The following is a 25,271-nucleotide window of genomic DNA, read 5'->3' on the forward strand; positions in this document are numbered from 1 at the left end:
TATCTTTAAAATGCAGTTAACAAGGCTTCTATCCTGAGGTAACTGTAAAGATAAAATGAAGTAACAGTAAAAAACACTGTCTAAGGACCTGTAAACACATACACAGATGTGAAAATATAAAGGCTTTTTTTCACAGCTCTATCTTATGCTTTATTTCTTATTTGGGGAAAGTATTTTTCAACTTAACTCTTAATGCTACTAAGGAGGTTGCTGTACCACTAATTTCTGATACAAATAACCACTGGTTATGTGGTCTACATAGGAGGCTCTCCCAGATTCTCTGAGCCCACAGCCAGCAGTATTGCTGGGAGGGTTAGTGGTGGTGGTGGTAGTGGTGGTGGTGGTGGTGGTGGTAAAGGTAGGCAGGGCTTGTCTCAAAAGGACCTCTGGGGTATGCACAGTAAGCAGTTAGGAGGTACCTAGGAAGCCTATTTTTAGAATGGCTTTGAAAAATAGAATGAATATAAAATAATGACAGATGTGACATTTTCAGTGTGCCTTGACATCAGCTGCTTCATCTGTTCATTTATTTAACACATATTTATTGTCAACTGTGTGTCAGCTTTGGGGTTACAGTGAGAAAGAAAGTGGATTAAGTCTTACTTCATGCAGCTTACATTCTCACTGGGGAGAGATACAGTATCAGTAGGTGTTCCCCTGGTAATCTCTTCATCTTTTGAGAGAGCAAGGAATAAGTACTATTGTTGTAGTCAGATGAAACTGAAGCTACATGGAACTGAAGATAAATACCCAGCCTCAAGTCCTGTAGCTAGTAAGTCGTGAAGAGAAAGTTTGTGTCCAAATGTACTGTTTTCCCATGTTACATGGCTTACTTATACCCACACATCTTAAATTCACACATTTGAGCTTATATTTTGTGTCACATGTATCAGAGATGATTCTGATTTCTCATCTGTATGTGATAAACTGATCAGTGTCTATTGGTAAGTTGGTTACGGTATTTCCTGCAGCTCACACAACTGCTTGGGCCACCTCTAGTGCATGTAGAACTGAGGAGTGTCCTAGCTCATACCAGGCCACAGTTTCTGTTAGAGGCTGACCACTCTCTATTGTTCTTGCCACCTCATCACAGGGCCTCCTGAGTTCAGGATCAGGCAGGATGCTAAGCAGAGTAAAGAAAAGAAGGCAAGATGTGGTTTTGTAGTTGAGTGAAAAGGAAAGATGACTATTGATAAAGGAATTAGAGATCCATAAAAAGTGGTTGACTCTTATGGTAGGAGCTATGGAGCTTTGGATTTGGAACAGCCCAGTAGGATGGTTGAGTTCATGGGAAAAGATGGGGCTTTAAGAGGGTCTTGATGTATGGGTGGAATATAGACCAGCTACAGGGGATGAGGAAGCATAGGAATAGGTGGATAAAGTAAGTGTCTTGTCTTCCTGTGGATGGCAGAGAAGAATCATACAATGCATATTTCCCACTTGAGCCCCTCAGCAGGACCATTTTTGAGTTCAGAAGCCATCTACCATATCTTGCTTTGGTTTTGTCTTCCAGTATGGCCCACCTGGAGTCTATCAACCAGGTGAGATAACAGATCGAGTAGTTCTCAATGTGTATACTGGCTTTACACTGAGCCCAGTATGTGGCTACCTGTTGGATAAATACAAGGTGAGGAACCTTACGTTTTATTATTGTTTTCAGTATGCATGCTATCCCTGGAACTTGAAATGTGGAATGAGTTACATATTCTCTTGTGAGACTGACAGTGAAATCAACAAATGTGTAAATGTATGCATTGCACTGCTGTTTCTAAGTGAACATTTTGTGAAAGAACAGCAAACTCACAGTTATTAACAACCACACCTAAAACAAAAGCAAACTAAGAGGACAGCATAGAAATGGAGATCACATGGAGGGTTAGCAACAGGGGAGTGGGAGGAGGAGAAGGGGGGAGAAGGTACAGGGAATAAGTAGCATAGACGGTAGGTAGAAAATAGACAGGGGGGAGGGCAAGAATAGTATGGGAAATATAGACTCTAAAGAACTTGTGACACATAGACATGAACTAAAGGGGTGGAATGGTGGGGGAGGGGTGTGCAAGGTGGAGGGGAATGAAGGGGGGAAATGGGACAACTGTAATGGCATAATCAATAAAATATATTAAAAAATAATGAACATCTTAACTATATATGCAAACATATGCCTTGCATTGCTCTTGGGTAGCACTACCTTGCTAAAAGAATGTTTTAAAGTGTTAATATCGATTAGTTGTCTTTTGGGTTGATTTTTAAAATTTGGTTACAAATGATACAATTGGGGTATTTTATTTATTTAGTTTTTTCTTTGAGAAGGGTTATGTCTTTGCAGGGTCTGTGGTGACAACATTGTATTCCTTTGTTTTTATTAGCTAGGAAAATTAGAACAAGAGTTTTACAAGGATAGTGACCTTTCTGTGGGAACCACCATCAATGTGTGGGGAAGGAAAGTGCTCCTTTGTGACTGTGATGAATTTACAAAGACTTATTATAAGACTAAATATGGAATTGGTAAGTGATACATCTGTCAATTAGAAACTAATACTGCAAACTTAGAATTTTTTGTTCCCTGGTTAAGATTTTACTTTCAAGTTTCAAATGCTAAGCTCATAATAGCTACCATTTATTGAGCATTTGCTATCTGCAAGGCATTTGTCGTCTTATTTCTTCCTGTTCTAGAAGGGTAAGTTCATTATCTCCATTTTAGAGGTAAAAAAACCCCTGAGACTTAAGAGGGGCTAACTTGTCAAAGGCAAGTAAAGGCTGAGCCAAGATTTGAACTTGTCTGCCTGATGCCAGAGGCTTGTTTTTCCCTTATTGCATTCTACCTTACTACAATATGTGTAAATGTTTTGGTCAAACAATCTGAATGGAAATCTAAGTGCTTTTCTTTTCACTGAACTCTTGCTCATCACAATGGGTATAATTATTCAAGTTCTCTGGGGAATTCTCTTGTGCCAATTTGCTCTGCCTTTTTAGGGAAGGCCCAACCAGTTTTCTAGCTTCTCTCTTCCTAAATTTCAAATTCATTCAGGTTAGTTAAGTTCAAAATGAAAACCAGTGATTTATTAAACACCTATGAGGTGCTCATCATTTTAGTAGATGCTGTAGCTACAGAGTTGAGTAAGGAGTTTCTAGGTTGGAAGGGGAGCAGAGACTTACAGCATGTTGCAGTGTTATGAGAGTCAGAGAAACAGGTGGAGGATCTGATGTGGAGCCAGAAAAACAAATCCTTCATTTGTTAAACCTGTCAGCTAGCTCTGTACCCTTCCTAGGCCCTGTACCTAGGCTCCAGGTACCCTCCTGGTGCTAGGCTATGTGGAGGTGGTGAGAATTGTGAACATTTTATATTGAGGTTTAGAGCTGGGATGAGGATGCTTATTCCTGTACTCTCTGAATCCGGGAGTAGTTGTGTGAACACATTTCCCCAAGGGATGAGGTGGAAGCCAGAAGCAACCATAACTTCCTAAAAGACAAGGTACTTCATCTCTAGAATAAAACAAGGCCTTCCTATGTGTCTTGGTGTTTCTATTGTGTAGTATCCCTGGCCTCCTGGGAATCTTTACACTGAGAGAGAAGGCACACCAAGTGCACCAAGGGGCTGGAATAAACAGTTTTTCAATTTTACTCTTCAGTTCATTAAGGGGATTTGTTCCACTGCATCTCCCAGATTAGTTAAAATGTTTGAGCTTTGTAGGGTCGTATTGGTGGCCTTTTCTTATTTTATTCTCTAAAATTGATCCTCTTTAGTAGACATAGTTGGGCATATTTGTTTTGGGAACTGTGGGCAAGAGGCAGCTAGGAATGTGCATGTGGTGGCTGTTGTCGAGAAGCTGCCAGTGACCTTTAGATCACTGGGAGGAGAACTTGGTCTTTATTAAATGTAATGCCTGTTTAGAATCATCAGGTCTTAAGTGTAGACCTGAAAATTTGAAGAAAATATAAAAAATGATTCTCTAAAAACATTTTCTTGTGTCGTGCTGACCGATTACCTTAATATAAAGGATGTGGTGAGGGTTCTAAAACGTATGATCCCCTAAACATAAAGTCCAACATTTGGTTGATGTTTGTCTGTCAGCTTGATTTTGAGACTATAAAGATTGCATTTGGAAAAATAAATGCAGTGCTGGAGAGACATGGTTCATTGTCTCTTAGCAAGTTTGCAGGGATCTTTGAGAGGCAGAGTCAGTTCACTTGTGCACTCCAAATCGAGCTGTCCTCAGTTTCAAATGCCCTGTGGTTCATTTCAGTTGAACCCTAGTGCTTAATTTATTTGTTTGCTCTATGGACTTACTATATTATGTAAAAAACTAGTTTGTGCCTTTAAAATTAATGTAACATGAGCATTATACATTTAAACAAAATTATGATGCATTTTATAATCATGCTGACTTTTTATATTTTTCATAACATATGTTAAAATATCTCATTTAGCAGACACTATTGTTACACAACATTTCTTGAGTAACAACAGTGTACTTAATGTAACTAATGACTAGAAATTATATCCATGTTGCAGAGGATGAATAAATACTCTTATAGTATTTACATTTTCTTTTCCTGTCTTTTTGGCAAGGTTAAATTAATGTACTTAATGTTACTTAGATGGTTACTTTTGACACTTTAGTCTTTTTATATTCATCTGGTTCTAAAATTCATGAGACTGACAGTTCTATACATTATATTTTGATATCCTCGATGCCCAAACCAGGACAAAGCCCCATCAATAATTGTAGTCATATTTCCTCCATTGTCAGTAATTTTGGTCAGTAGAACACCTGGTATCTCTACTCTGTAGTGCCACGGGAAGTAGCTGACAATTGCTAATAGCACAGCCAGGGACCTCCCTAAGAAGAAGCCAGGGAGAGATTTGTAATGCAGTGTACAATCTTTGTGCTTTAGTACCCTCTTTTAACTAATGATACCACAACATATCTGGCAGGAAAAAAATGGCAGACAGACTAAGAGAAGGAGTTGGCCACAGTCCCAAGAAAGGTGCTTGAGTAAGCTTTCTATTTTTGTACAATAGAAGCAAAAGACGTGATAGAAATCCAAGAGATAGCTTTACCCCTGTGTAAAACCCAGTCTGATTCCTAAAAAGATGAGATATTTTTGTGCATTTAAGGGTTCAAAGGAGAAGGTGATTCCATAGAATTCTCCCACAAAACAGTCTAGTGTGACACCCCCGCCCCCAACACACACACACACACTAGGCAGCTTGGCCATCCTGCTGGCCAAGGCTTGCCTGCCAGGCTGTAATATGTCACTCCTTCATTATTTAATGTGGACGAACATGGACTGGCAGATGGAGACCTGTCAGACTTTCTTGTAGCATGAAGGTTGGAAAAGGCTCCAGGGTCTCCAGCAGGTGTTTCTTTCACTGGAGGGACAGGGAATTGAATGTAAACTGTTTGTATTTAGAATTCCTTCCTTTGGTTATCTTTTCTTTGTCTATAATATGATTTTTTATGATCAATTCTTAGTGGCTGGGGCAACCAAACTAGTAAAAGACCATTCATTCCCATAGCCCTTCAACACTTAATAGACTGTACTGAAATTAAGGATAAGCAAAAACTTAAAGCGTCTTTGATTTTGTGGAGTCATTTCTAGCCATCTGTGAACTTCTGGTGCTAGAAGCAGCAGGGCATCCAAGATGAGAGTTTAATCTCAGGAGTGGAATTCTAGTCTCACCACATGGCCTCAATACATTGAACAATTTGCCTCTTTTTTCTCCCCATTGAAGTGAAGGGGATTGAGGATTAGATGATTTCTAAGTATTTTCCAGCCGGAGTTAGATAATTATGTGATTCACTAATCATTTGACTCCAAAATGAATGTCCCATAAAAAATTTGATCTGGGTATTGGGTACAAGAGGCGGAGTTACCTTGAAATCAATAAAGTTAATAAAGATGAAGCTTTAGACTTCTCCCTTTGCAGGGACCCTGGTCCAAAGTCCTGGGCCTAATTTTGTCTTAATAATTGGGTATTCTTCTTCAGATTATATAAGCTTCAGGCCTCCCTAAACCTAGGTCCATATCTGGGTTACTAGAACCAGTAACCCATCAAATAAACTTTGATGTAATGGAAGGGTTTGCCCATCATTGATTCCAAATTAGATGGGAAATGGTAAATCACTGTGAATAAACATTAAGACTCCTTTGAAAAATATATCACGTTTGTAAATTTATTGGAATCTAGTTAATTGTAGATAGACATTCAACATATATTTTACAAGTCACTTGGAATTAAAGGAATCAGACTATTTGAAAGAGGTATTTCCCAAGACCCAGCTGAGTGTCAGTCTAAGAAGATATTTGAGAAGATGCTTTGCATAAAAATATTTTTTCATCTATTCACCAAATATTATTTAACACCTGAAAAGTGCAGGATGCTGGGTTTACGGAATACCAAAGACAGGAAACTTATTCAAGGGCAGGCACAAAATATCAGGAAATAAGCAATTACCCAGAGAAATGATATCTTAAGTCAGAGTATTCAAAAAGACATATGTGGCATTAGAACAGTCACATGTGATGGAGTGCAGCCGTTCTAAATTTTTATACACTAGATGGCACTGTGGGTGCAGAGGAACACTAAATTGGTTCTTAAGTTAAAACTGTTGCAAAAATTATGTAGTTGAGAAAACAACACTGTGTTATGAAATCTGTAATTTTAGGAGAAAGTATTGAATACATTTTTAATTACTTTGCAATTCAATTTATGTCCTCTTTTGGTTAAACTGGTCAGATTAATATGTGAAGTTGTATGTATACATTCCCTGTTAGAAGAAACTGATCATGCCCCAATTTTCTAATAATCACATAGAGCACTCCCTGCCATTTATTTCTATGGTCCTTTCCCTTAAATGAAGGTATTAGTCGGTGGTGTTTCATGTAACAGTTAGTAATGATAGGGTCTACTGTAATTCTGTCTGATTCCAAGATCTGAACTTTCTTCTTTATTACCAAAGCTTCACTTTGCCACAAAGATAGCAATAAGAGAGGCTCATGAGTCACTTCTGTGGGGGCAGTCTGGCCGCCCCCATTCACTGAGTCAGTGAGAAATATTTGATATTTTGTTCTGTGGGCAGTTTATGTTAGGATGGAACAGTAACTCTTTTGGGGATTATGCTTGAGGGGCATCCACACACAATCTGTTAGGAAGTATAAGGAAATGTGAAATTTGAAAACGTTTTCAAATTAGAGTTAGAAATAGCTTCAAACCCTTAACCTTTTAAAAAACTTCACTTTTTAAGGATTAGGTTGCCCTGGATGACAAATTGATGCACATTTTCTGTTACAGAAGTATGTGCTAAACCTGTACTCTTCCATCTATTAGAACTTTGACATTGGAAAAGCCAATCATTCCTTATATGAATTTCTTTCAGTCACAAATGTCAATACATATGGATACTCAAGCTTGAGGAAGAAGAAATTAAACTCCGTGGGTGGTTGTATTGTTTTTGTTGTTTTGTTTTGTTTTAGGAAATATCATGGCATCTTCTTTGCCATTGTTGGTGGGGCAAACACAAGTGATTTAGATCTATCACATCAATGTGTCATTTGCTGTGGAGAATACTCAGAGTTTGTGCAGCCTCACAAATGAGTACCTTAAAGCTCCTAAGCTATTATAGATTTGTGCCCAGCTCTCTTTACATCTCTCCTTCTTCACAGATGATAAGTAGATAAAGAAAATTAAAATTATTTATTACTTAATGCTCCTTTTATGAGAGTAGGCACTGGCTATTTTTAAAGGATTTTTTTGTTTGGTTTTGGTTATTTATTTATTTGCTTCATTCCTCTTTAGTACAGTTACAGTCTTTTTGTGGGCAATAACAAGAGCTACCTGAAGGTAGCTCTTGCATAAAATATTTTTATGCAATAACTACTACCTGAGCAGTAGTTGGTGGCACAAATTTTTGTGTTTGTTTATTGCATAAATATTTATTGCATAAATATTTTTATGCAATAACTACTACCTGAGCAGTAGTTGGTGGCACAAATTTTTGTGTTTGTTTTTTAACTAGATAGTGAAGGGCCGTAGCCTGGAGTTGAGTTGGGGGAATGGGAGAGGTCTTAAAAAGTGGGCACAGGAGGAAGGAACAGTGAATGGAAAAGGTAAAGGCAGAATAGTCAGGAATCAGTCCTGTTTGAAAAAATATTTGATTAGTGAGTGTTGACTAAAGATGGGAGAGAGCTAAATTACAGCTTAAAATATGGAATGGGTCATATAAAGTTCTAAGTTTGAATTTTCATATCATTGGAAAAGGCAGGATGAACAAAAATATTCTGAAATGGGATGTGATGACAAAAGATAAATGTTTACTTATTTGACATAAACAGTTTTTTTTCTTTCTTTTGAACCAGTGATGACTATTGAGTGAGTTCTGTGGTTTTTGTAAACATGATTGAAGCCTACCCTCACAGGATTTTGCTGTGTTTTGATTGAAAGAGTTTAAAATAGCCTACAAAGTTCTTCATGTTCATCTTGAAAACATAACAAACCTTTCAAAACAGACATAATCAGGGCAAAAAAATATTGATGTTTCATTTGCCTTTGTTTTGTTCTAGACAACTGTACCTCAATTTCATGCAAGGCTCCATCTCCTCCAAAAATAGAAGGGAATTTTCCACGTTATACTGGCTTTACTACTGAAGTGGAATCTGTTCGCCCTTCCCTAGGCCTTGTGCCCATACCTCGTCCTAATGTGGAAGGATTCTGGAAGTTCATGGAAAAAGACAGGTGCTTGAGGGAACCATGATTTTGGTCTGATCTTTCCCAAATGTGTTCAAGATTTATATTACAGTCCCTGTGATGACACAGATGACACTCAGCTCATCTAATTTCCAGTCTAGGGACACATTATTATAGCTTTTTAATGAAGTCAATTAATATGCAAGTATTTACAGGTTCTTATTTGAGTGATTATATTTTCCCCAGTTTTACTGAGATATAATTCACATATAACAGTATGTAACACAATGATTTGTTATATGTATATGCTGAAAAATGATTAACACAATAAAATTAGTTAATATTCAACATTTTTACAAAGTTATATTTTTTCTTTGTGATAAAAACCTATAAGATTTACTCTCACTTTTAAACATACAATATAGTATTGTTAACTGTATTTTCATGTTATATATTAATTACATCCCCATAATTTATTTACCTTATAACTGGAAATTTTGGTCACCTTCATTTAATTCCTTCATCCCCCATTCTCTGCCTCTGGCAACCGCCAATCTGATATCTATTTCTGTAAGTGTTTTTTAGATTACACACACATATAAGTGAGGTCAGGAAGTACTTGTTTTTCTGACATACTCTACTTAACATAATGCACTCGTTTCATCCTTTTAAAACATTTTCTTGTTGAATTTTTTTCTATTACCATTTATCTCTCTGAGTTTCATTCTTGTTATAGCAAATGGCAGGATTTTCTTCTTTTTTTTATGGCTGAATAACATTCCATTGTGTATATATATGCCATATCACATTTTCTTTACCTATTTATCTGTCATTGTACTCTTAGGTTGTTTGAAGTCTTGGCTATTGTAAACAATGCTAAAATGAACATGGGGGTGCTGGTATCTCTTTGGGACAATAATTTCGTTTTCTTCAAATATATACCCAGAAGTGGAATTAATGGACCATATGATAGTTCTGTTTTTAAGTTTTTGAGAAACCTCTATATTGTTTCCCAGAGTGTCTCCATCAGTAGTACAAAAGGGTTCTCTTTTCTCCAAATTCTTGCCATTGAGCAGTTAACTTAATAAGTGTTATTTGGAAGTATCTAAAATTATATAATCAGTCAGATGGCTAAGCTATCTTTATTATACACACACACACACACACACACACATGCGCGTGCATGCACGACCTTCCCTATATATTTCCTTATGATGGTCCCTAGGAAATGGTGTAGAGTAGGGGTCAGCAAACTTTTTCTTAAAGTGTCAGATAGTAAATATTTTTGGCTTTGCGGGCCATATGGCCTCTATCACAACCACTCAACTCTGCAGTTGCAGTGTGAAAGTAGCCACAGACAGTCTGTAAACAAATGTGTGGCTATGTTCCAATAAAACTTTGTTTATGGACACTGATATTTGAATGTCATATAATTTTTACCTATTACAAAATATTGTTATTTTGATTTTTCAGCCATTTAAAAATGTATAAACCATCTTAGCTCACAGGCCATATAAATACAGGTAGCCAGCTGTATTTGGCTTGTAGGCTGTTGTTTGTCTATCCCTGGCATAGAGACTTCAGTGATTTAGAATGTTTATCAGAATGTTATTTGGCAATTAATGTGGTATTTTTTAAAATTACAATTGATATACAGTATTATAGTAGTTTCAGGTGGACAATATAGTGATTATACATTTATATAACTTACCAAGTGATCACCCTGATAAGTCCAGTAACTATCTGATACCATGCATACCTGTTATAATATTATTGACTGTATTTCCTATGCTGTACTTTATATTCCCCTGGTTGTTTTTATAAATGGCAATTTGTACTTTTTAATTCCTTCACCTTTTTCACTCATTTTCCCCCAGCTCCCCTCCCATCTGGTAACCATCAAAATGTTGTCTAATCTGCATCTATGTGTTTTTCTGTTACATTTAATGTGGTTTTAATTTGAGAGGTTTGGTTGAGTTCAGTAACCATGGAATGCTCACATGGCTGAATATGATTTCAAAAGATGTACTTTCAAGCCCTGGCTGGCATAGCTCAGTGGATTGAGCGCGGGCCTGCGAACCAGACAATTGCGGTTCGATTCCCAGTCAGTGCACATGCCTGGGTTGCAGGCTGGTTCCTTGCAGGCTAACTACCAGCAGGGGATGCACAAAAGGCAACCATACATTGATGTTTCTCTCCCTCTCTCCTTCCCCTCTAAATATAAATAATAAATAAAATCTTAAAAAAAAAGATGTACTTTCAAAATTATTTCTAATATATATGAGGAATAATATGCCCTGGAGTCATACATATAGAATGTGGGCACTGCCCTTAGCTACATTTTGCTTTTTTAGGGATAGCAAGTCTTGGAGAAAGAAGTTGGGGGAAAAGTGGTAGGGAAATGTTGCAGATGTTTGAATAGGATGTTGGCTAAACATTGAAGTCCTGTGTAAGGGAAATAAAGGGTCAGGCGAACCTGTGGAGAAAAATGATAAAGGGAATATGTAGTTAGATTAGGAGAAGGAGAAGAGACAGCATCCTGAATTTGATAAAATAATGCAGTGAGATGCTATTGTAGAGCAATATTGAAGTAGAGAGAACAATAGTTTAGATATAACTGTAAAAATGGTGAAAATATATTAAGAGTTATATAGAATGTCTAAATGGCTACCTTTGCCATTATATAATGCCCTTTGTATTTCAAGAAATAATCCTTTATTTTTGAGGACTTTAGAGTTTTAGTTTTCAGTTTTAGAATCTATGCTACTCAAAATGTGCCCCCCACACTTGTTAGAAATGCTAATTCTTGTGTCATACCCTACATGGGGGTGGCTGGTATTGTGTTTAACCAGCCCTGCAGGGGTTCTAATGGGTACCAGGGCTTGAGAACCACTGATTTTGATCACATAGGAGGGGTACCAACTCATAATCCTTCCTTATAGATAGCAGTGTTTGTAGTAAGGTTTCAGGGCAGGAGGCTTTTTGATGGATACTTTTCACTAACTGCTGTTTTTAAGGGCAGCCACCCGAAGGAGGAGGGCAGAAAGAATGCCCCTATTGTAAAAGGAGAAGGAATTTTTTTTGTAAGTAAACAAGATGAAACATGAGTCAGGGTGTTTCTTCTGGAGCTCGGGGGAAAACAGTTCCTAGTGGGTAGTTGCCTTAGTCTCTCTTTCTGTCTGTATCAGGTCAACTTGCCCACAGAGCACAGGCTATAGACAATATTCCATGTTCTTGTCCTGTTGTCATGGCTAGAGGATGGTGGTACAAGCACAAATGTGTCTAGTTTTGTTTCTTTCTGTCCACTCTTCATTCTGTGCCAGGAATGCACTTCTCTCAAGCTCCTCCTACACAGTGACCTTGTTTCCATATTAATGGGTACATTTAGCTGGAGACTTACACATGAGTTTGAATAACTCAAGGTTTTATTTTTTATTGTTATTATATTACAGTTATCCCAATTTTTCTCCCTTTGCCCCGTACTCCCACAGTTAATCCCCTCATAGTTGTCCATGTCCATGGGTCATCCATACATGTTCTTTGACCGGTCCTTTCCCCTTCTTTCCACTATTATCTCCCTCCCACCTCCCTTCTGGTTGCTGTCAGCCTGTTCCAGGCTTCCATGCCTCTGGTTCTGTTTTGCTTGTTAGTTTATTTTGTTCATTAGATTCCTCTTATAGGTGAGATCACATGGTATTTGTCTTCACTGACCAGTCTATTTCACTTAGTATAATGTTCTTCAGTTCCATTTATGCTATCTCAAAAGGTAAGAGTTCTTTCAGTTGCATAGTATTCCATTGTGTAAATGTACCACATTCTTTTTAATCCACTCATTTGCTAATGGGCACGTGGGCTCTTTCCAAAACAAAGCTATTGTAAATAGTGCTGCTATGAACATTGGAATGCATAGGTTCTTTTGAATTGGTATTTCAGGATTCTTATGGTATATTCCAAGCAGTGAAATCACTGGATCAAAAGGCAGTTCCATTTAGAGTTTTTTGAGGAAAAAAACTCCATACTTTTTTCCACAGCAGCTACACCGATCTGCATCCTCACCAACAGTGCACTAGGGCTCCCTTTTCCCCACATCCTTGCCAGCACTTGTTAGTTGATTTATTAATGATGGCCATTTTGACAGGTGTGAGGTGATATCTCATCATAGTTTTAATGTGCAGCTCTCTGATGGCTAGCGATGAGCATCTTTTCATATGTCCCTGGGCCCTTTGTATGTCCTCCTTGGAGAAGTGTCTATTCAGGTCCTTTGCCCATTTTTTAATTTTTTTGTTGTTCTTTAATTATAGTTGTCCCCATCCCCCCCATTACTTTCTTCTTTCCCTACCCACTCCCACCTCCCACATTCAGTCTTCTCCCTCACCATTGTCTTTGTCCATGGGTCCTTTATACATGTTCCTTAACGATGCTTTCCCTTCTTTTCGTTGTCCCTCTCCTGTCTGGTTACTGTAAGTTTGTTCTTTATTTCCATGTCTCTGGTTCTTTTTTGCTTTCTTGTTTGTTTTGTTTGTTTAGGTCTCACTTATAGGTGAGATTATATGATACTTATTTGCCTTTGCCCATTTTTATTATTGGATTGTTTGTCTTCCTGGTGTTGAGTTATATGAGTTCTTTATATATTTTGGAGATTGAATTCTTGTCCAATGTATCATTGACAGCTATGTTGTCTTATATAGTTGGTTCCCTCTTCATTTTGATGACGGTTTCTTTAGTGATGGTTTCTTCTTTTTAGATTGTTATAGTCCCATTTGTAGTGTCATACGGCATAAGAGAGGGTTACCAAATCGGTTTGTTACTTATAAATTCAATTATGTACCAGAGAAGATGGTTGGCAAGCTATAACTGCCTGTCCCATCCCCCATACTGTACGAGATCTGTCTGAAGTTTGGGAGACTAGGAACTAAGAAAACAGCTATGGAGGAAGGCAGCCTGGGGCTAGCCTTCCAAAATGCTAGTCTCCATTTCACGCGAGGCCTCAAATTGGGACTCTTGGTGCCATATTTTTGCAGTCCTGGTTCCTTGGACAGTCTGAGAAAGGGGCAGAGAAAAGCACTTTCTGCTTCTGCAAATCAGAAACTTTTTTTTGTTTTTCTTTTCTTTTTGTTTTTTAAATCACTGTGGCTACAAGGAAAGAATGAATTTCAGTATAGGAAAATTTGAAACCTCCCTGCTTAGATTTGTGACAGGGAAGTGATGAAATACATGGTTTATTTTACTCTATGCCTCCTTGAGGTAATGATTTTGATTATCAAAGACTTCCCTAAGGATTTAAGATTTGCTACTTATTCTACATTTCACTAGCTGATATATGTAGACATGCTTCTGCTGACACACCATAAATTAATTTCTTCATTGATAAGACAGCTTTGGGAACATTGATTCTAGATTTTGATCCCATCTTCAGTTTACTAGGTTATTCTCTTCATGAGTCGAGTTGTAAGTGCAAATTCCATTTAATAGATATCTTATAGCAACTTTCTACAAACATTGAGTACTTATAAGGTATAAATTGTTACATTAAATAACAGTTAATAAGATGCAGTCCTAGTCCTCAGAAAATAGACTTGTAGAGCATTTGAAAGGGAAAAGGTAATTTTTTCCTTAAAGGGACCTGGGGGATTCTGGGGACCTGGGAGAATAACTCAGGGAGGAGAGGATGTGGGGATAGAAGAAATAAAGGAAATAGGCATGAGGAAGTGGGAGGTGAAATGGGTAGGTGACTTCTGGTCCATGAGGAGCACACCTGCTGGTGTGCTCATGCTCAGGCAGTGAGGGCTAAATATTGTTCTTGCTGATGTGATTGTTGTCATTGTTAACTAGCCTCATAATAGGGAACTGCTGGTTTGAGTAGTGTGTTTATGGTATTTGTTTTGGGTACATTTTCCCAATGTGTTACCCTGGACATCTAAAGAATAAGTAATATTTTAATAAATTGAGAAAATTTCTCTACATATAGATTTACAACCTTAGTAAGAAGGTGGTTGAATTTTTCAACTTCAGAGAGTTTATTCTACTATCTTAAATCCACAGCACACTGCAGGGTGGGGGTGGGTGCAAAGGTACAAACTCTGAGTTATAGAATAAATCATGGGGATGTAATGTACAGCAAGTGACTATAATTAATAGTACTGTACCATATAGTAGTAAGTTACTGACAAGAGAAAGACTTGTAACTGCGTGGTGACAGATGTTAACTAGACTTATTGTGATTATTGCATATTATATACAAATATAAAACCATTATGTTGTGCCCCCGAAATGAATATAATGTTATGTGTCTGTTATAATGCAGCTAAAAACCCATAGCATGCCTTTTGCAGGTTTTATTTTACATACGTAATGTGTTGAAGATTACTCATCTAATGCTGTAACCCTCATTTCTTTTCCATTTAGCTATGGCTACAAGAGCAATATACTCCGATTCTTTGCAAAACTGATTACAGACAAATGTGCTGATGAGGACAGGCTGTTTGTTATTTCATATGTTCTCAGCAATAACACAATTTCAGTGTTTGAACCCATAGAGAGGAATTCAGGTAAGAGATATACCTCTGATAGCAATTTCTTCAGAGCAATTATCTGTCTCTTCACTTTGAAATCTAAGGAGTATGATCTGATTTTATATACTAGATGATCTAAGAGAGTAGCTTTTATTTTTTTAACCACTAACATTTATTTTACAAAGATCTCCAAATGAGAACCCAAACATACAAAATGATAAAAGAGGAACAGATGTGGTTGGCTTGGGACTGGGGTACTGGGGATACCTCCTTTTGGACACTATCCTCCCTTCCTCCATAGCCTCTAAGGCACCTCTCTGGAATCTAAGGGTTGGCTACCACCAACTCCACTGACAGACAGCCAGACAAGTGGAAATCTGTATTCTTGATAGTACTGTTTAAAAATCATTTGAAAACTATATGACAAGAATCCCAGATTAACAAATACAATCTTTTAAAAATACTTTATTTATTTATTTATTTATTTATTTATTTATAGGCAGAGGGGAAGGGAGGGAGAAAGACATCAGTGTGTGGCTGCTTCTTGCGAGCCCCCTACTGGGGACCCAGCAAGCAACCCAGGCATGTGCCCCAACTGGGAATCAAACCAGTGACCCTCTGGCTGGCTCTCAATCCACTAAGCCACACCAGCCAGGGCAACAAGTACAATCTTCAGAGTCCATCTTCTTCTGGCTTTCCTGTCTGTTGAGGCTATTGTCAAGGTTCTGGTACCCAGGCCCATGGAATACCCCTCTGCTGTGTCCTGATACTGTGGCCATTGCTGAGGAGAGCCATTGATTTTGATTTACTAACTTATGGAGCTGCATGGCTGTGTTCTTTTACCCAAAATGTTTTAAACTTTTATCTGTGCTGAAGACACATATTTGGGAAGAATAATTAGCATTGTACTGGTTAACAGGCTCTCTGAAAAAAATTTTAAAGGATCTAGTTTGTACCATTTGCTAATTCCATGGTGTAAATACCCCAGCCATGGCCAATTTCAATTTCAAGCAATCAATAGTTTAACAGCTGGCTTGCAAAATCCCTGAAATTGAACAAGTAGCTTTATGAGCTGATACGAGCCAGTCAGCACACCAATGAATGATGAATAATTTGTCTAATTAAGTCAGACTCCACAGTGATTTGAATAATGAATCAAATCTTAAAATATGAAATCAAATAGGGGTGAATATAAATTATGCTCTTAAAGGTCAAAAAACAAACTCTATACATCTAGAATGGGGAGGATGTGGCCAAGCCAATTGCAGCATACATAAAACAGAAAGGGTGCTGGTAGTCAACTGTAAGCTTACTAGTAATAATAGCTGCCATGATTGAGTACCCACTATTATCCTTACAAGAACTTTATGAGGTTAAGTTTTGTGTTAGTTTAGGTCCTCTAAGAGGCAAACCCCAAGATGGTATTAAATGTGTGCAAGAGATTTATTATGGGAAATGCTGGTGAAGGAAAATGAGAAAGGAGCCAGAAGAGGTTTGGGTGAGCCATCAGACTGCAGTGCACGTCTGACTCTTGCAAAGGACATAGGGAAGGAAGAAAGGAAGTGGTGTTAGACCACAGTGGAATTCTAATAAAGTTTCATTCAGTAAAGTTGACTGGGAGTCCTAGAGCCAAAGTCAGTATTTGGAGGTGCTCCTGTCCTGCAGAAAAGGGCCCTGTATCCCTGCCTTGTTTAGTCATTTGTTAACAGAAGCCAGTTGGAAGCAAGAACTTGGTACCAACCTAGGGATATAGTTCAGAACAAAGTGGCTGGGGTCTTCCATCAACTATGTTCCTCACAGTAGGCAATCTGAGAGGCACATTATCATGTCCCCAGAAATTTTATTCCCTTTGTATTAATGAGAATTCAGAGGGGTTCAAAGAGGTTAAATGACTCCTAAATATCATAAAGCAAGTGACAAAGCCAGCATGGACTTCAGCACTGTTTGCTTCCAAAGCCTAGTCTTCTACCACCTATGGCTTCTGAACATGGTAGGAGGAATGTGATGAGTCTTATTCCAAAAGTTCATCTGGTCTCAGGTTTTATACATAGATTTAAAGATTTCAGTTAATCCGGCCAATATGGAGGCATAGGTGGAAACACTGTGCCTCCTCACACAAACAAAATTAAGGACAACAGAGATTTAGAAACAAAAACACAACCCGAACAGACAGAAAATTGATCTGTACAAAAGTCTGACAACCCTTCAGTCAGACTGGTAAGAGAGGCAGAGTCAGCAGCCAGCAGAGAGGGTTCAGGGCAGGAAAAGGCAGTGGCAGCCAGACCCAGGAGCATAGGCGGGGTGGAGCTGACCGCAGTCACACATTTGTGCATAGATAAGGAGGCAAAAACGGGCAGCAAGACAGACTGCGCAACCCAGGGCTCCAGTGATGGGAAATAAAGCCTAAAAGAACTGATTGAAAAGGTGCCGGCTTATGGGAAGCGGCCGAGGGGACTGAAATCTGAGAGAGAGCAGAACAAATGCCATTGTTCCCTCTCTGACCCTGCCCCCACATACAGCATTACAACCCACGGAGTTGGGTTGCCCCGTCCTGGTGAACATCTAAGGCTCCTCCACTCACTATGTAACAGGAGTGACCAGACCAAAAAAAAAAAAAATGACCCAAATGGAAGAACAGATCAAAGTCTCAGAGCCAGTACATCTAAGCGACCAAGAGATAGCCAACCTATCAGATGTACAGTTCAAACTACTGTTGATCAGGATGCTCACAGAACTGGTTGATTATAGTCGCAAATTAGATGAAAAAATGAAGGCTACATTAAGGAAAATGAAGGAAAATGCACAGGGAACCAATAGTGATGGAAAGAAAACTGGGACTCAAATCAATGGAGTGGACCAGAATGAAGGAAGAAACAACCAAACAGAAAAGAAGGAAGAAACAAGAATTCAAAACAATGAGGAGAGGCTTAGGAATCTACAGGGCATCTTTAAACGTTCCAACATCTGAATCAACGGGGTACCCAGAGGGGAAGAGGAAGAGCAACAAGTGGCAAACTTTTTTGAACAGATAATAAAAGAGAACTTCCCCAAATCTGACAAAGGAAATAGACTTCCAGGAAATCCAGGAAGCTCAGAGAGTCCCAAAGAAGGTGAACCCAAGGAGGAAGGCACCAAAGTACATAATCATTACATTAGCCAAGATTAAAATGAAGGAGAGAATTCTAGAAGCAGCAAGAGACAAGGGGACAGTCACCTACAAAGGACTTCCCATCAGACTGTCAGCTGATTTCTCAAAAGAGACCTTACAGGCAAGAAGGGGCTGGAAAGAAGTATTCCAAGTCATGAAATGCAAGGACCTACATCCAAGATTGCTCTATCCAGCAAAGCTTTCATTTATAATGGAAGGGCAGATAAAGTGCTTCTCAGATAAGGTCAAATTCAAGGAGTTCATCATCACCAAGCCCTTACTGTATGAAATGTTAAAGGGACTTGTCTAAGAAAAAGAAGATAAAAAGTATGAACAGTGAAAGGACAGCAAATTCACAGTTATTAACAACCACACCTAAAACAAAAGCAAACTAAGTGGACAGCTAGATCAGGAGCAGAACCATAGAAATGGAGATTGCGTGGAAGGTTAGCAACAGGGGAGTGGGAAAAGGAGAAGGGGGGAGAAGGTACAGAGAATAAGTAGCATAGACAGTGGGGACAAAATAGGGGGAGGGTAGCAGTAGTGTTGGAGATGTAGAAGCTAGAGAACTTAGGACACATGGACATGAAATAAAGGGAATGTAGGTGGGAGGGGATGTGCAGGGTGGAGGGGAATGGAGGGGGGAATGGGACAACTGTAATGGCACAATCAATAAAATATATTAAAAATAAATAAAAATAAATTAATTTAAAAATGATTTCAGTTAAGAAGATACTGGAGTTCCATGTTCAACTCGGCTTACTGCTTTTCAAGAGGTCAAAAATCAAATAATGCCCAGAAGAGAGAAGATCAAATAGTGAGAATTCTTGAAATCAGGAAACATGAGACATTTCTAAAAGAAGCAAAGATGTTTTGTGTGCAGAAAAAAAAGTTAATCTGTATGTCAGAATAGATGTAAGACATCATCTAGGGAAAATGGATGGAAATAAGCTCAAGTGACAAGTTTTCTACCTGGTATTGGGGAACTGGGTAGCAGGATGCACGAATAAATCCCCATGATTTGTTCTAGTTGATTTATTCTAGTGCACTAAACGTGCACTAAAGATGAGTATCTCTCTGATGTCCCAATTTTTAAGTTGGTGGGCACAGAGCAGGAACTTACTAAATGTTTATTTAAATGCTTAGATTGGGAAGGGAGTAGAAAGAGGAAAGGAAGGGGTGGAATACCATACCACATTTTTCTTTATACTTTCACCTAGGGAACTTCATTTCTTCACCCACTGTTTAATTTTTCCCTTCAGTCTGAGAAGAATAGGCACTATGGGGTCACAGCTAAGTTGTATGGTCTGTGTTTGAGCAAGAAGTAACTCTAAAGGCAACTTGTATGGTTCTTTTAAGAATAAAGCCTACTTATTAACTTTTCTCTTTTTTTGTAGGATATACTGGTGGATTGTTCTTGAAAAAAATGCCTATTAAGAGGCCTAGACAAGAAGTCATTAAAAGTGGACTCCCAGAATATATCCAGCCTGAGGAGCTGTATATTGGAGCCAAAGTGAATTTGAATGGCTACATATTTATTTTGCTCAATGCTGATGAGTATACCTTAAAATTCATGGAGGACAATCCCGATAGGGTGAATTTACTTTGTATAATTCTTGACTTGTCTATCAGCACTGTGCAATCTGTTTTTCTTTCTCTAGGCCTTTTCTTCTTCATCTTGCCACCAGTTTTACATTGTGCATTCACACATGTGGGCATGAATAATGGATCAGCATGACTTGGCCACAGGTCCTGTCACAGAGGCCAGGTCCCGGTCTACTCTGTTTACATGCTGGGTCCTTTGCTGCCCAGCATCACGGATGCCAGGCACAGGCAGGAGGCAGGCCCAGGGTTGAATCAAGTTTCCTGGGTTTTCTGCTGACGCCAACAATGTTTTCAGAAAGAAATCCAGCAACTATAGGAAAGGAAGAAAATCTGGTGCCACACACTGTGCTGTCCCAGTTAATTGGCACAAGCCTACAGTGAAGGCCAAGACCTGAACAAACAGAATCCCCTAGGGAACCCAATAGTTGCTGGGGTTGCAACTTCCCATAACAGGAGCCACCTGAGGCCTAAATAAGAATTCAAGGACAAATTGCCTAAAGTAAGCTCAAAGAGTTTTTCATTTGATGGCAAATGGATAAGGTTACAAAAGTATTATCGTAGTAGGCAGTGCTCTTTAGTAAAAATAATATGTTGATAAAATCTTGATTTTTAAGTGTGGACTAGTTTGGTATGTAAAACCAACATGTATATTTAAGAATCATTGCCTACTATTGAAAATTCTATACAGAAACAATTTATTTGAAAAGTCTGCCTTAAGAAATAATACTTATGTGCCAATTTATATATATATATATATATATATGAAGGATAAAGGGAGAGGAAACAAGAGTAGGTGGGAAGAGCCTTCAGATATCTGACCTCTGAGAACGGAGAAGAAAGGAAGGAGGATGGGTTAGTTAGAAAGATCCTGAAATGCAGCAGAGCTCTGAGAAAGTCTCAGCCCAGCCAATAGGTAGCCCGGAGCAAATACTGCCCATCACAGAAGCCCCACATCAAGCAGGATGGCCCAGCTCCAGTGCCCCCGTCCTGCTCTGTCATAGGTGGGAACAGCCTGGGGAGAGTGTAGCCTTGGTAGGAACACTGTAACAATCTTGAAGACACACCATCTAAAGGCTATGACCTGGCAATGCTCTTCTCTGCACAGTCTTTCTTATGGTAGGGCCTAGGCAGCACACTCCAGCACTGCTACACTATGCCATACCCTTTTTCCATTTGCAGTGTCATGAATTCAGGTTACTGTTAAACTGTAAACCACTGTCTCTTCAAAAGCATTAAATTCAGGTGAGAGGCTCAATAATAAGGCAGTTAGATTTTTGAAGACCAGCAGGCTTGTCTGGAAAATCTGACTCCACACTTAATAGTTGAAGAGCTTTAGACATGTGACTTCCCTGAGCTTCACCATCCTCATCTTTGAAATGGGAGTAGCAACAACAGTATCTCTTTCATAGACTTCCTGTGAAGATTAGATGTGATAATGTGTGTAAAGTGCTTAATTCTATGTAGCACATAGCAAGCTCAGTCAGTGTACAATTTACAATAGCTATTGTAAATTAGGGCTCAATATTCAGACATATGGTAAGTCTATACCCTTATATAAAATACAGTTGACCCTTGAATAACATGAGAGTTAGGGGTGTTGATCCCCCCATGCAGTCAAAAATCTACATATAATTTTTAACTCCCCAAAACTTACAGCTAATAGTCTAATATTGACTGGAAGCCTTACTAATCAGTAACATAAACAGTCAATAGACATATTTTGTATATGAATTATATACTATGTTCTTATAATAAAGGAAGCTAAAGAAAAGGAGATGTTATTAAGAAAATCATACAGAAGAGAAAATATGTTTACTGTATTTACTGAAAAAAATCCATGTAGAAGTGGACCACTGCACTTCAAACCCATGTTTTTCAAGGGTCAGCTGTACAGGGGGGACCAAAAAAAACCCCCAGAATTTATTTGTAAAAAATTGTGAATTTATTCTTACATGTTTAAACTTCAGTCACCGTCAAAGTACTCTCCCTTTGATGCAATATACCTATCAAGAAATTTTTTCCACTGCTCAAGATAGTTTTTGAACCAATTGTTTTTAGTGCCTTTTAGTGCATTTGCTTTTTTTTGTTTCATCTCTTCTGTATTGGCAAAAACATTTCCCTTTGAGGACTTTTTTCATCAGGGAAAACAAAAATAAAGCCACTGAGGGCAAAATTGGGTAAATATGAAGGATAGGGCACAAGGGTCATGCTGTTTTTTGGTCAAAAACTGCTGAACACTCAGTGCAGTGTGCGAAGGTGTGCTCCTGAATCACCCATCATGAAATAGGCAAATGTGTTGAAAGTCTTCAAAAATATTCACTGAAGCCAGATGCAGCCTATCACAACAACATCAGCTGATACACTAACACAGATAAGTTCCTAGAACACACCTAGCAAGGGAAGCCTGAACTACAAGGGGCCAACCCTCCAGAAGGTAATTCCAGGTTATTTGGGTCCCCCTCACATAGCGTGAATATATATGTTTTTAATATTTATTTTTCAATTACAGTTAACATATAATAATGAATATATATCAATAATAAATATATATATTTTACGTTATAAAGGGCTTTTGTCCTTTCAGAAAGCTAAAAGCAGGGTAAGACATTACCTAGTATCAGCACCCCAAGTAAAAACTTCATATTTTAAAAACTGCCCTTAACAGGGATATTCTAAGCAGAGAAAGATTCATACACTTAATATTATCTGAGGAGTCTTTTCAAAAAAGCTAATAGATACTATCAGGGAAATAGATGAAAGGAAATGTAAAAGAAGGAAGGAATGGGGTCTACAATAGGTGCCAAACTCCCTGGTGGAAGAAGGGGGGCTTTATATTAAATCACCATCCACGTTATTTTCATATTTAGTCTTCTAATTTTTTAGCTCTTATATGTAATTGTTTACAATCTTATGTTTTACTAGATTGAATAAGGAGTATTTTTAGAGTCAAAAACCAAATCACAGAGTAGGAGACAGAAATTGGGGGCTGCCTGGAGAAGGAATGTAAAGGGATTTCAGTGTGTGTGGACCTTTAACACTTGGCCTTGCTGTGCTCATTACATAGCATGGTGACTAACAGTTCTGGGGGCTCACTCTAAAGAGCTACAGAAAATGGGAGTTCACTTATCCAATTTTGAATTTCCTTCCTCTCCATTAGGGTCTCCAACATACTAGACCGATGTTTAAGTGTAAAAGGGAGGAGGCAGAGTCAGAGTAAATTTTGTTTTCTGATTCCTGTGGCTTGCCATACCTTTAGCTCATTTCTCTCAGATCTGGGTTTATTTTACTAGTGTCATTCCTAGTCCTATAGCCCTAACTGAAGAGATAAAAAATCTAGTCATGTCTTCTTTGTGTTGATCTCTGTGGAACGACATGCCCAGCTAATTTTAGGTTCACAGTGTGAAGTCTGTTTTCTGGCTTTCAGAAAGATGAGCTCCTTATGTGTCAGGCATGTTTAAATAATCTTTCCTTTCTTCCCCCTCTATCTCCAGTATCCTTTTAGCAACCTTGAACTTGCCTTACAAAAGTTGAAAGATGAGAAATCAAAATCCACGGAGATCAAGCAGGTATTTAGGGCTGCTGACTATAACTTGACAAAGACAGTGGATTATAATACATTCAGGTAAGCCATATTTTACTAACAATAATCTATTTTCCTCTAAAGATTATTGTTAATGTTTCTTAATACTACATACTTTTTTCTTAGAAGTTGACAATTCTTTGCACTTATATTACTTTGTAGTTAAGTTTGGCCCACTTCTAGTAAGTTCTTATGCATTTGCATATTGAAGAAGTTTATAGGTAAGAACAGAGAGACAAAAATGTAGAAAGTCAATTGGTCACATTGTCTTGTGAATCATGGTATTGAAGAATCCGGGGAATGCCAGAAAGGGTGCATCTGAGTGTGAAAGGCAGAAAAAAATGGAGCTAACCACACCCCTTCAAAATCTGGGCAACAAAGGAGAGTCATTTCTCTGGGAATGAGATCCAGTTGGAAAAGATAATAGAAATAGAAACTTTACTGATTATCAGAGAAAAAGTGATTTATATGTATATCACTGTGTGTATATATGCCTACACACATCTGTGTATTTTGAAAAACATAAGAATATAGATATCGAGGGAAAATACATGACAGTAGTTATAGAAATATTATAAGAAATCATGAACGCTAAAGATTTCTCTAGGGTAAAGCTGAATTCTGAGGGGATTGTCCAGTGGCTGACCTAGGCAAATTTCCAAAGAGAGGAAACAGGGAAATTCAAAATCAGGGTCTAGTATAATTGTGAGACTTCTCTTTGCCTGAAAACAAAGTGAATGAAGCATAGAGAAGAATGTAAATTAAATCATGGATGGAGAACAAAGGGGACTTTCTCTTTAGGCTGAGAATTCTGGCTCCTGAAAACAGTTGTGGCTGAAAGCTGTATAGGAACCAGCTCCATGCAGTCAAGATGTGGGCTGAGAGATGAGGAAATGAATGAGCCCACAGGAAGGTGGCAGGGAGGTCTTTCCAACTTTGTGCTTAAAGTCACCTCTTTCATCAATACCTGGTGACCTGAGCCCTCCATGAGGCCCCAACTATCCCAAAAGCTCATTTATTGTTTTGACAAAGCTCTTTTGTTGTTCTAAAATTTTCTTTAGAGAAAAGCATTCAAAGGACATATTTCTGTTTTTTTTTTTTTATAATTTCCAGCCTTCTGGGATCAATAAGAATTTACAGTTCTTTGTTATTGTTACAGCAGTACACATGCTCAAGGAAGGCCTTTTGCAAAATAAAGGAGACAAGTAAAGAACAAAGACAATTGCTCAGGCCATGGACTAATGGCAAGCAGTGCAGGAGAAAATTTTCCATCGGAAATGAGGGAGCGGTTTTGTTTTATTATTTTGTGTCCTTTTACCAAAGCATCCATTCTCCCAGCACTCTAGCAAAATCTATTGGAAACACTTTAGTTAGTTTATGGGGCTTTTGGGGAAGCACTGAGGCCAGGCAGGAGATCCAAAAAAGGAAAAGTTGCTCCACAGATGGAGGACTGACCCTAATTACTTGTGGAATAAAGGACCACCACACTGTGATTGGAGGGTCGCTTCAAGGCATGAATGCTCAGAAGTAACCAGCTCATGATCTTTAGGCCCTGAAGTTTCTTAAGATGAAAATGAGATCAGGTCATTCCTGACTTGAAAATCCCTTCAGTGGCTTGCCATCATTCTTACAATGAGATCCAAACATTTTACTGTAGCTGGCAGAGAGGGCCTTGAGTGATGTGACTGTTTATATTTCTAATGTCACCCTTTTTTATCCAGCCCTGTCCTCTGGCCT

The 25,271-nt window shown here is 38.4% G+C and overlaps 1 protein-coding gene across 1 annotated transcript in view; it reads left to right on the forward strand.

Moving 5' to 3' along the window:
- The window catches only part of EFHC2 (EF-hand domain containing 2), a 232,957-nt gene that overhangs the window by 115,428 nt on the left and 92,258 nt on the right, over positions 1 to 25,271 (forward strand). Inside the window, exons 6-11 of the mRNA XM_037065732.1 lie at positions 1,514 to 1,627; positions 2,367 to 2,505; positions 8,566 to 8,737; positions 15,095 to 15,237; positions 19,747 to 19,943; positions 23,446 to 23,576. Coding sequence (XP_036921627.1) covers positions 1,514 to 1,627; positions 2,367 to 2,505; positions 8,566 to 8,737; positions 15,095 to 15,237; positions 19,747 to 19,943; positions 23,446 to 23,576 — 896 coding nt within the window. The remainder of the gene's footprint in view (positions 1 to 1,513; positions 1,628 to 2,366; positions 2,506 to 8,565; positions 8,738 to 15,094; positions 15,238 to 19,746; positions 19,944 to 23,445; positions 23,577 to 25,271) is intronic.

The sequence above is a fragment of the Sturnira hondurensis genome, unplaced genomic scaffold, assembly GCF_014824575.4.
Source record: "Sturnira hondurensis isolate 20B ecotype Veracruz unplaced genomic scaffold, ASM1482457v3 Scaffold0016098, whole genome shotgun sequence".
Classification (NCBI taxonomy): domain Eukaryota; kingdom Metazoa; phylum Chordata; class Mammalia; order Chiroptera; family Phyllostomidae; genus Sturnira; species Sturnira hondurensis.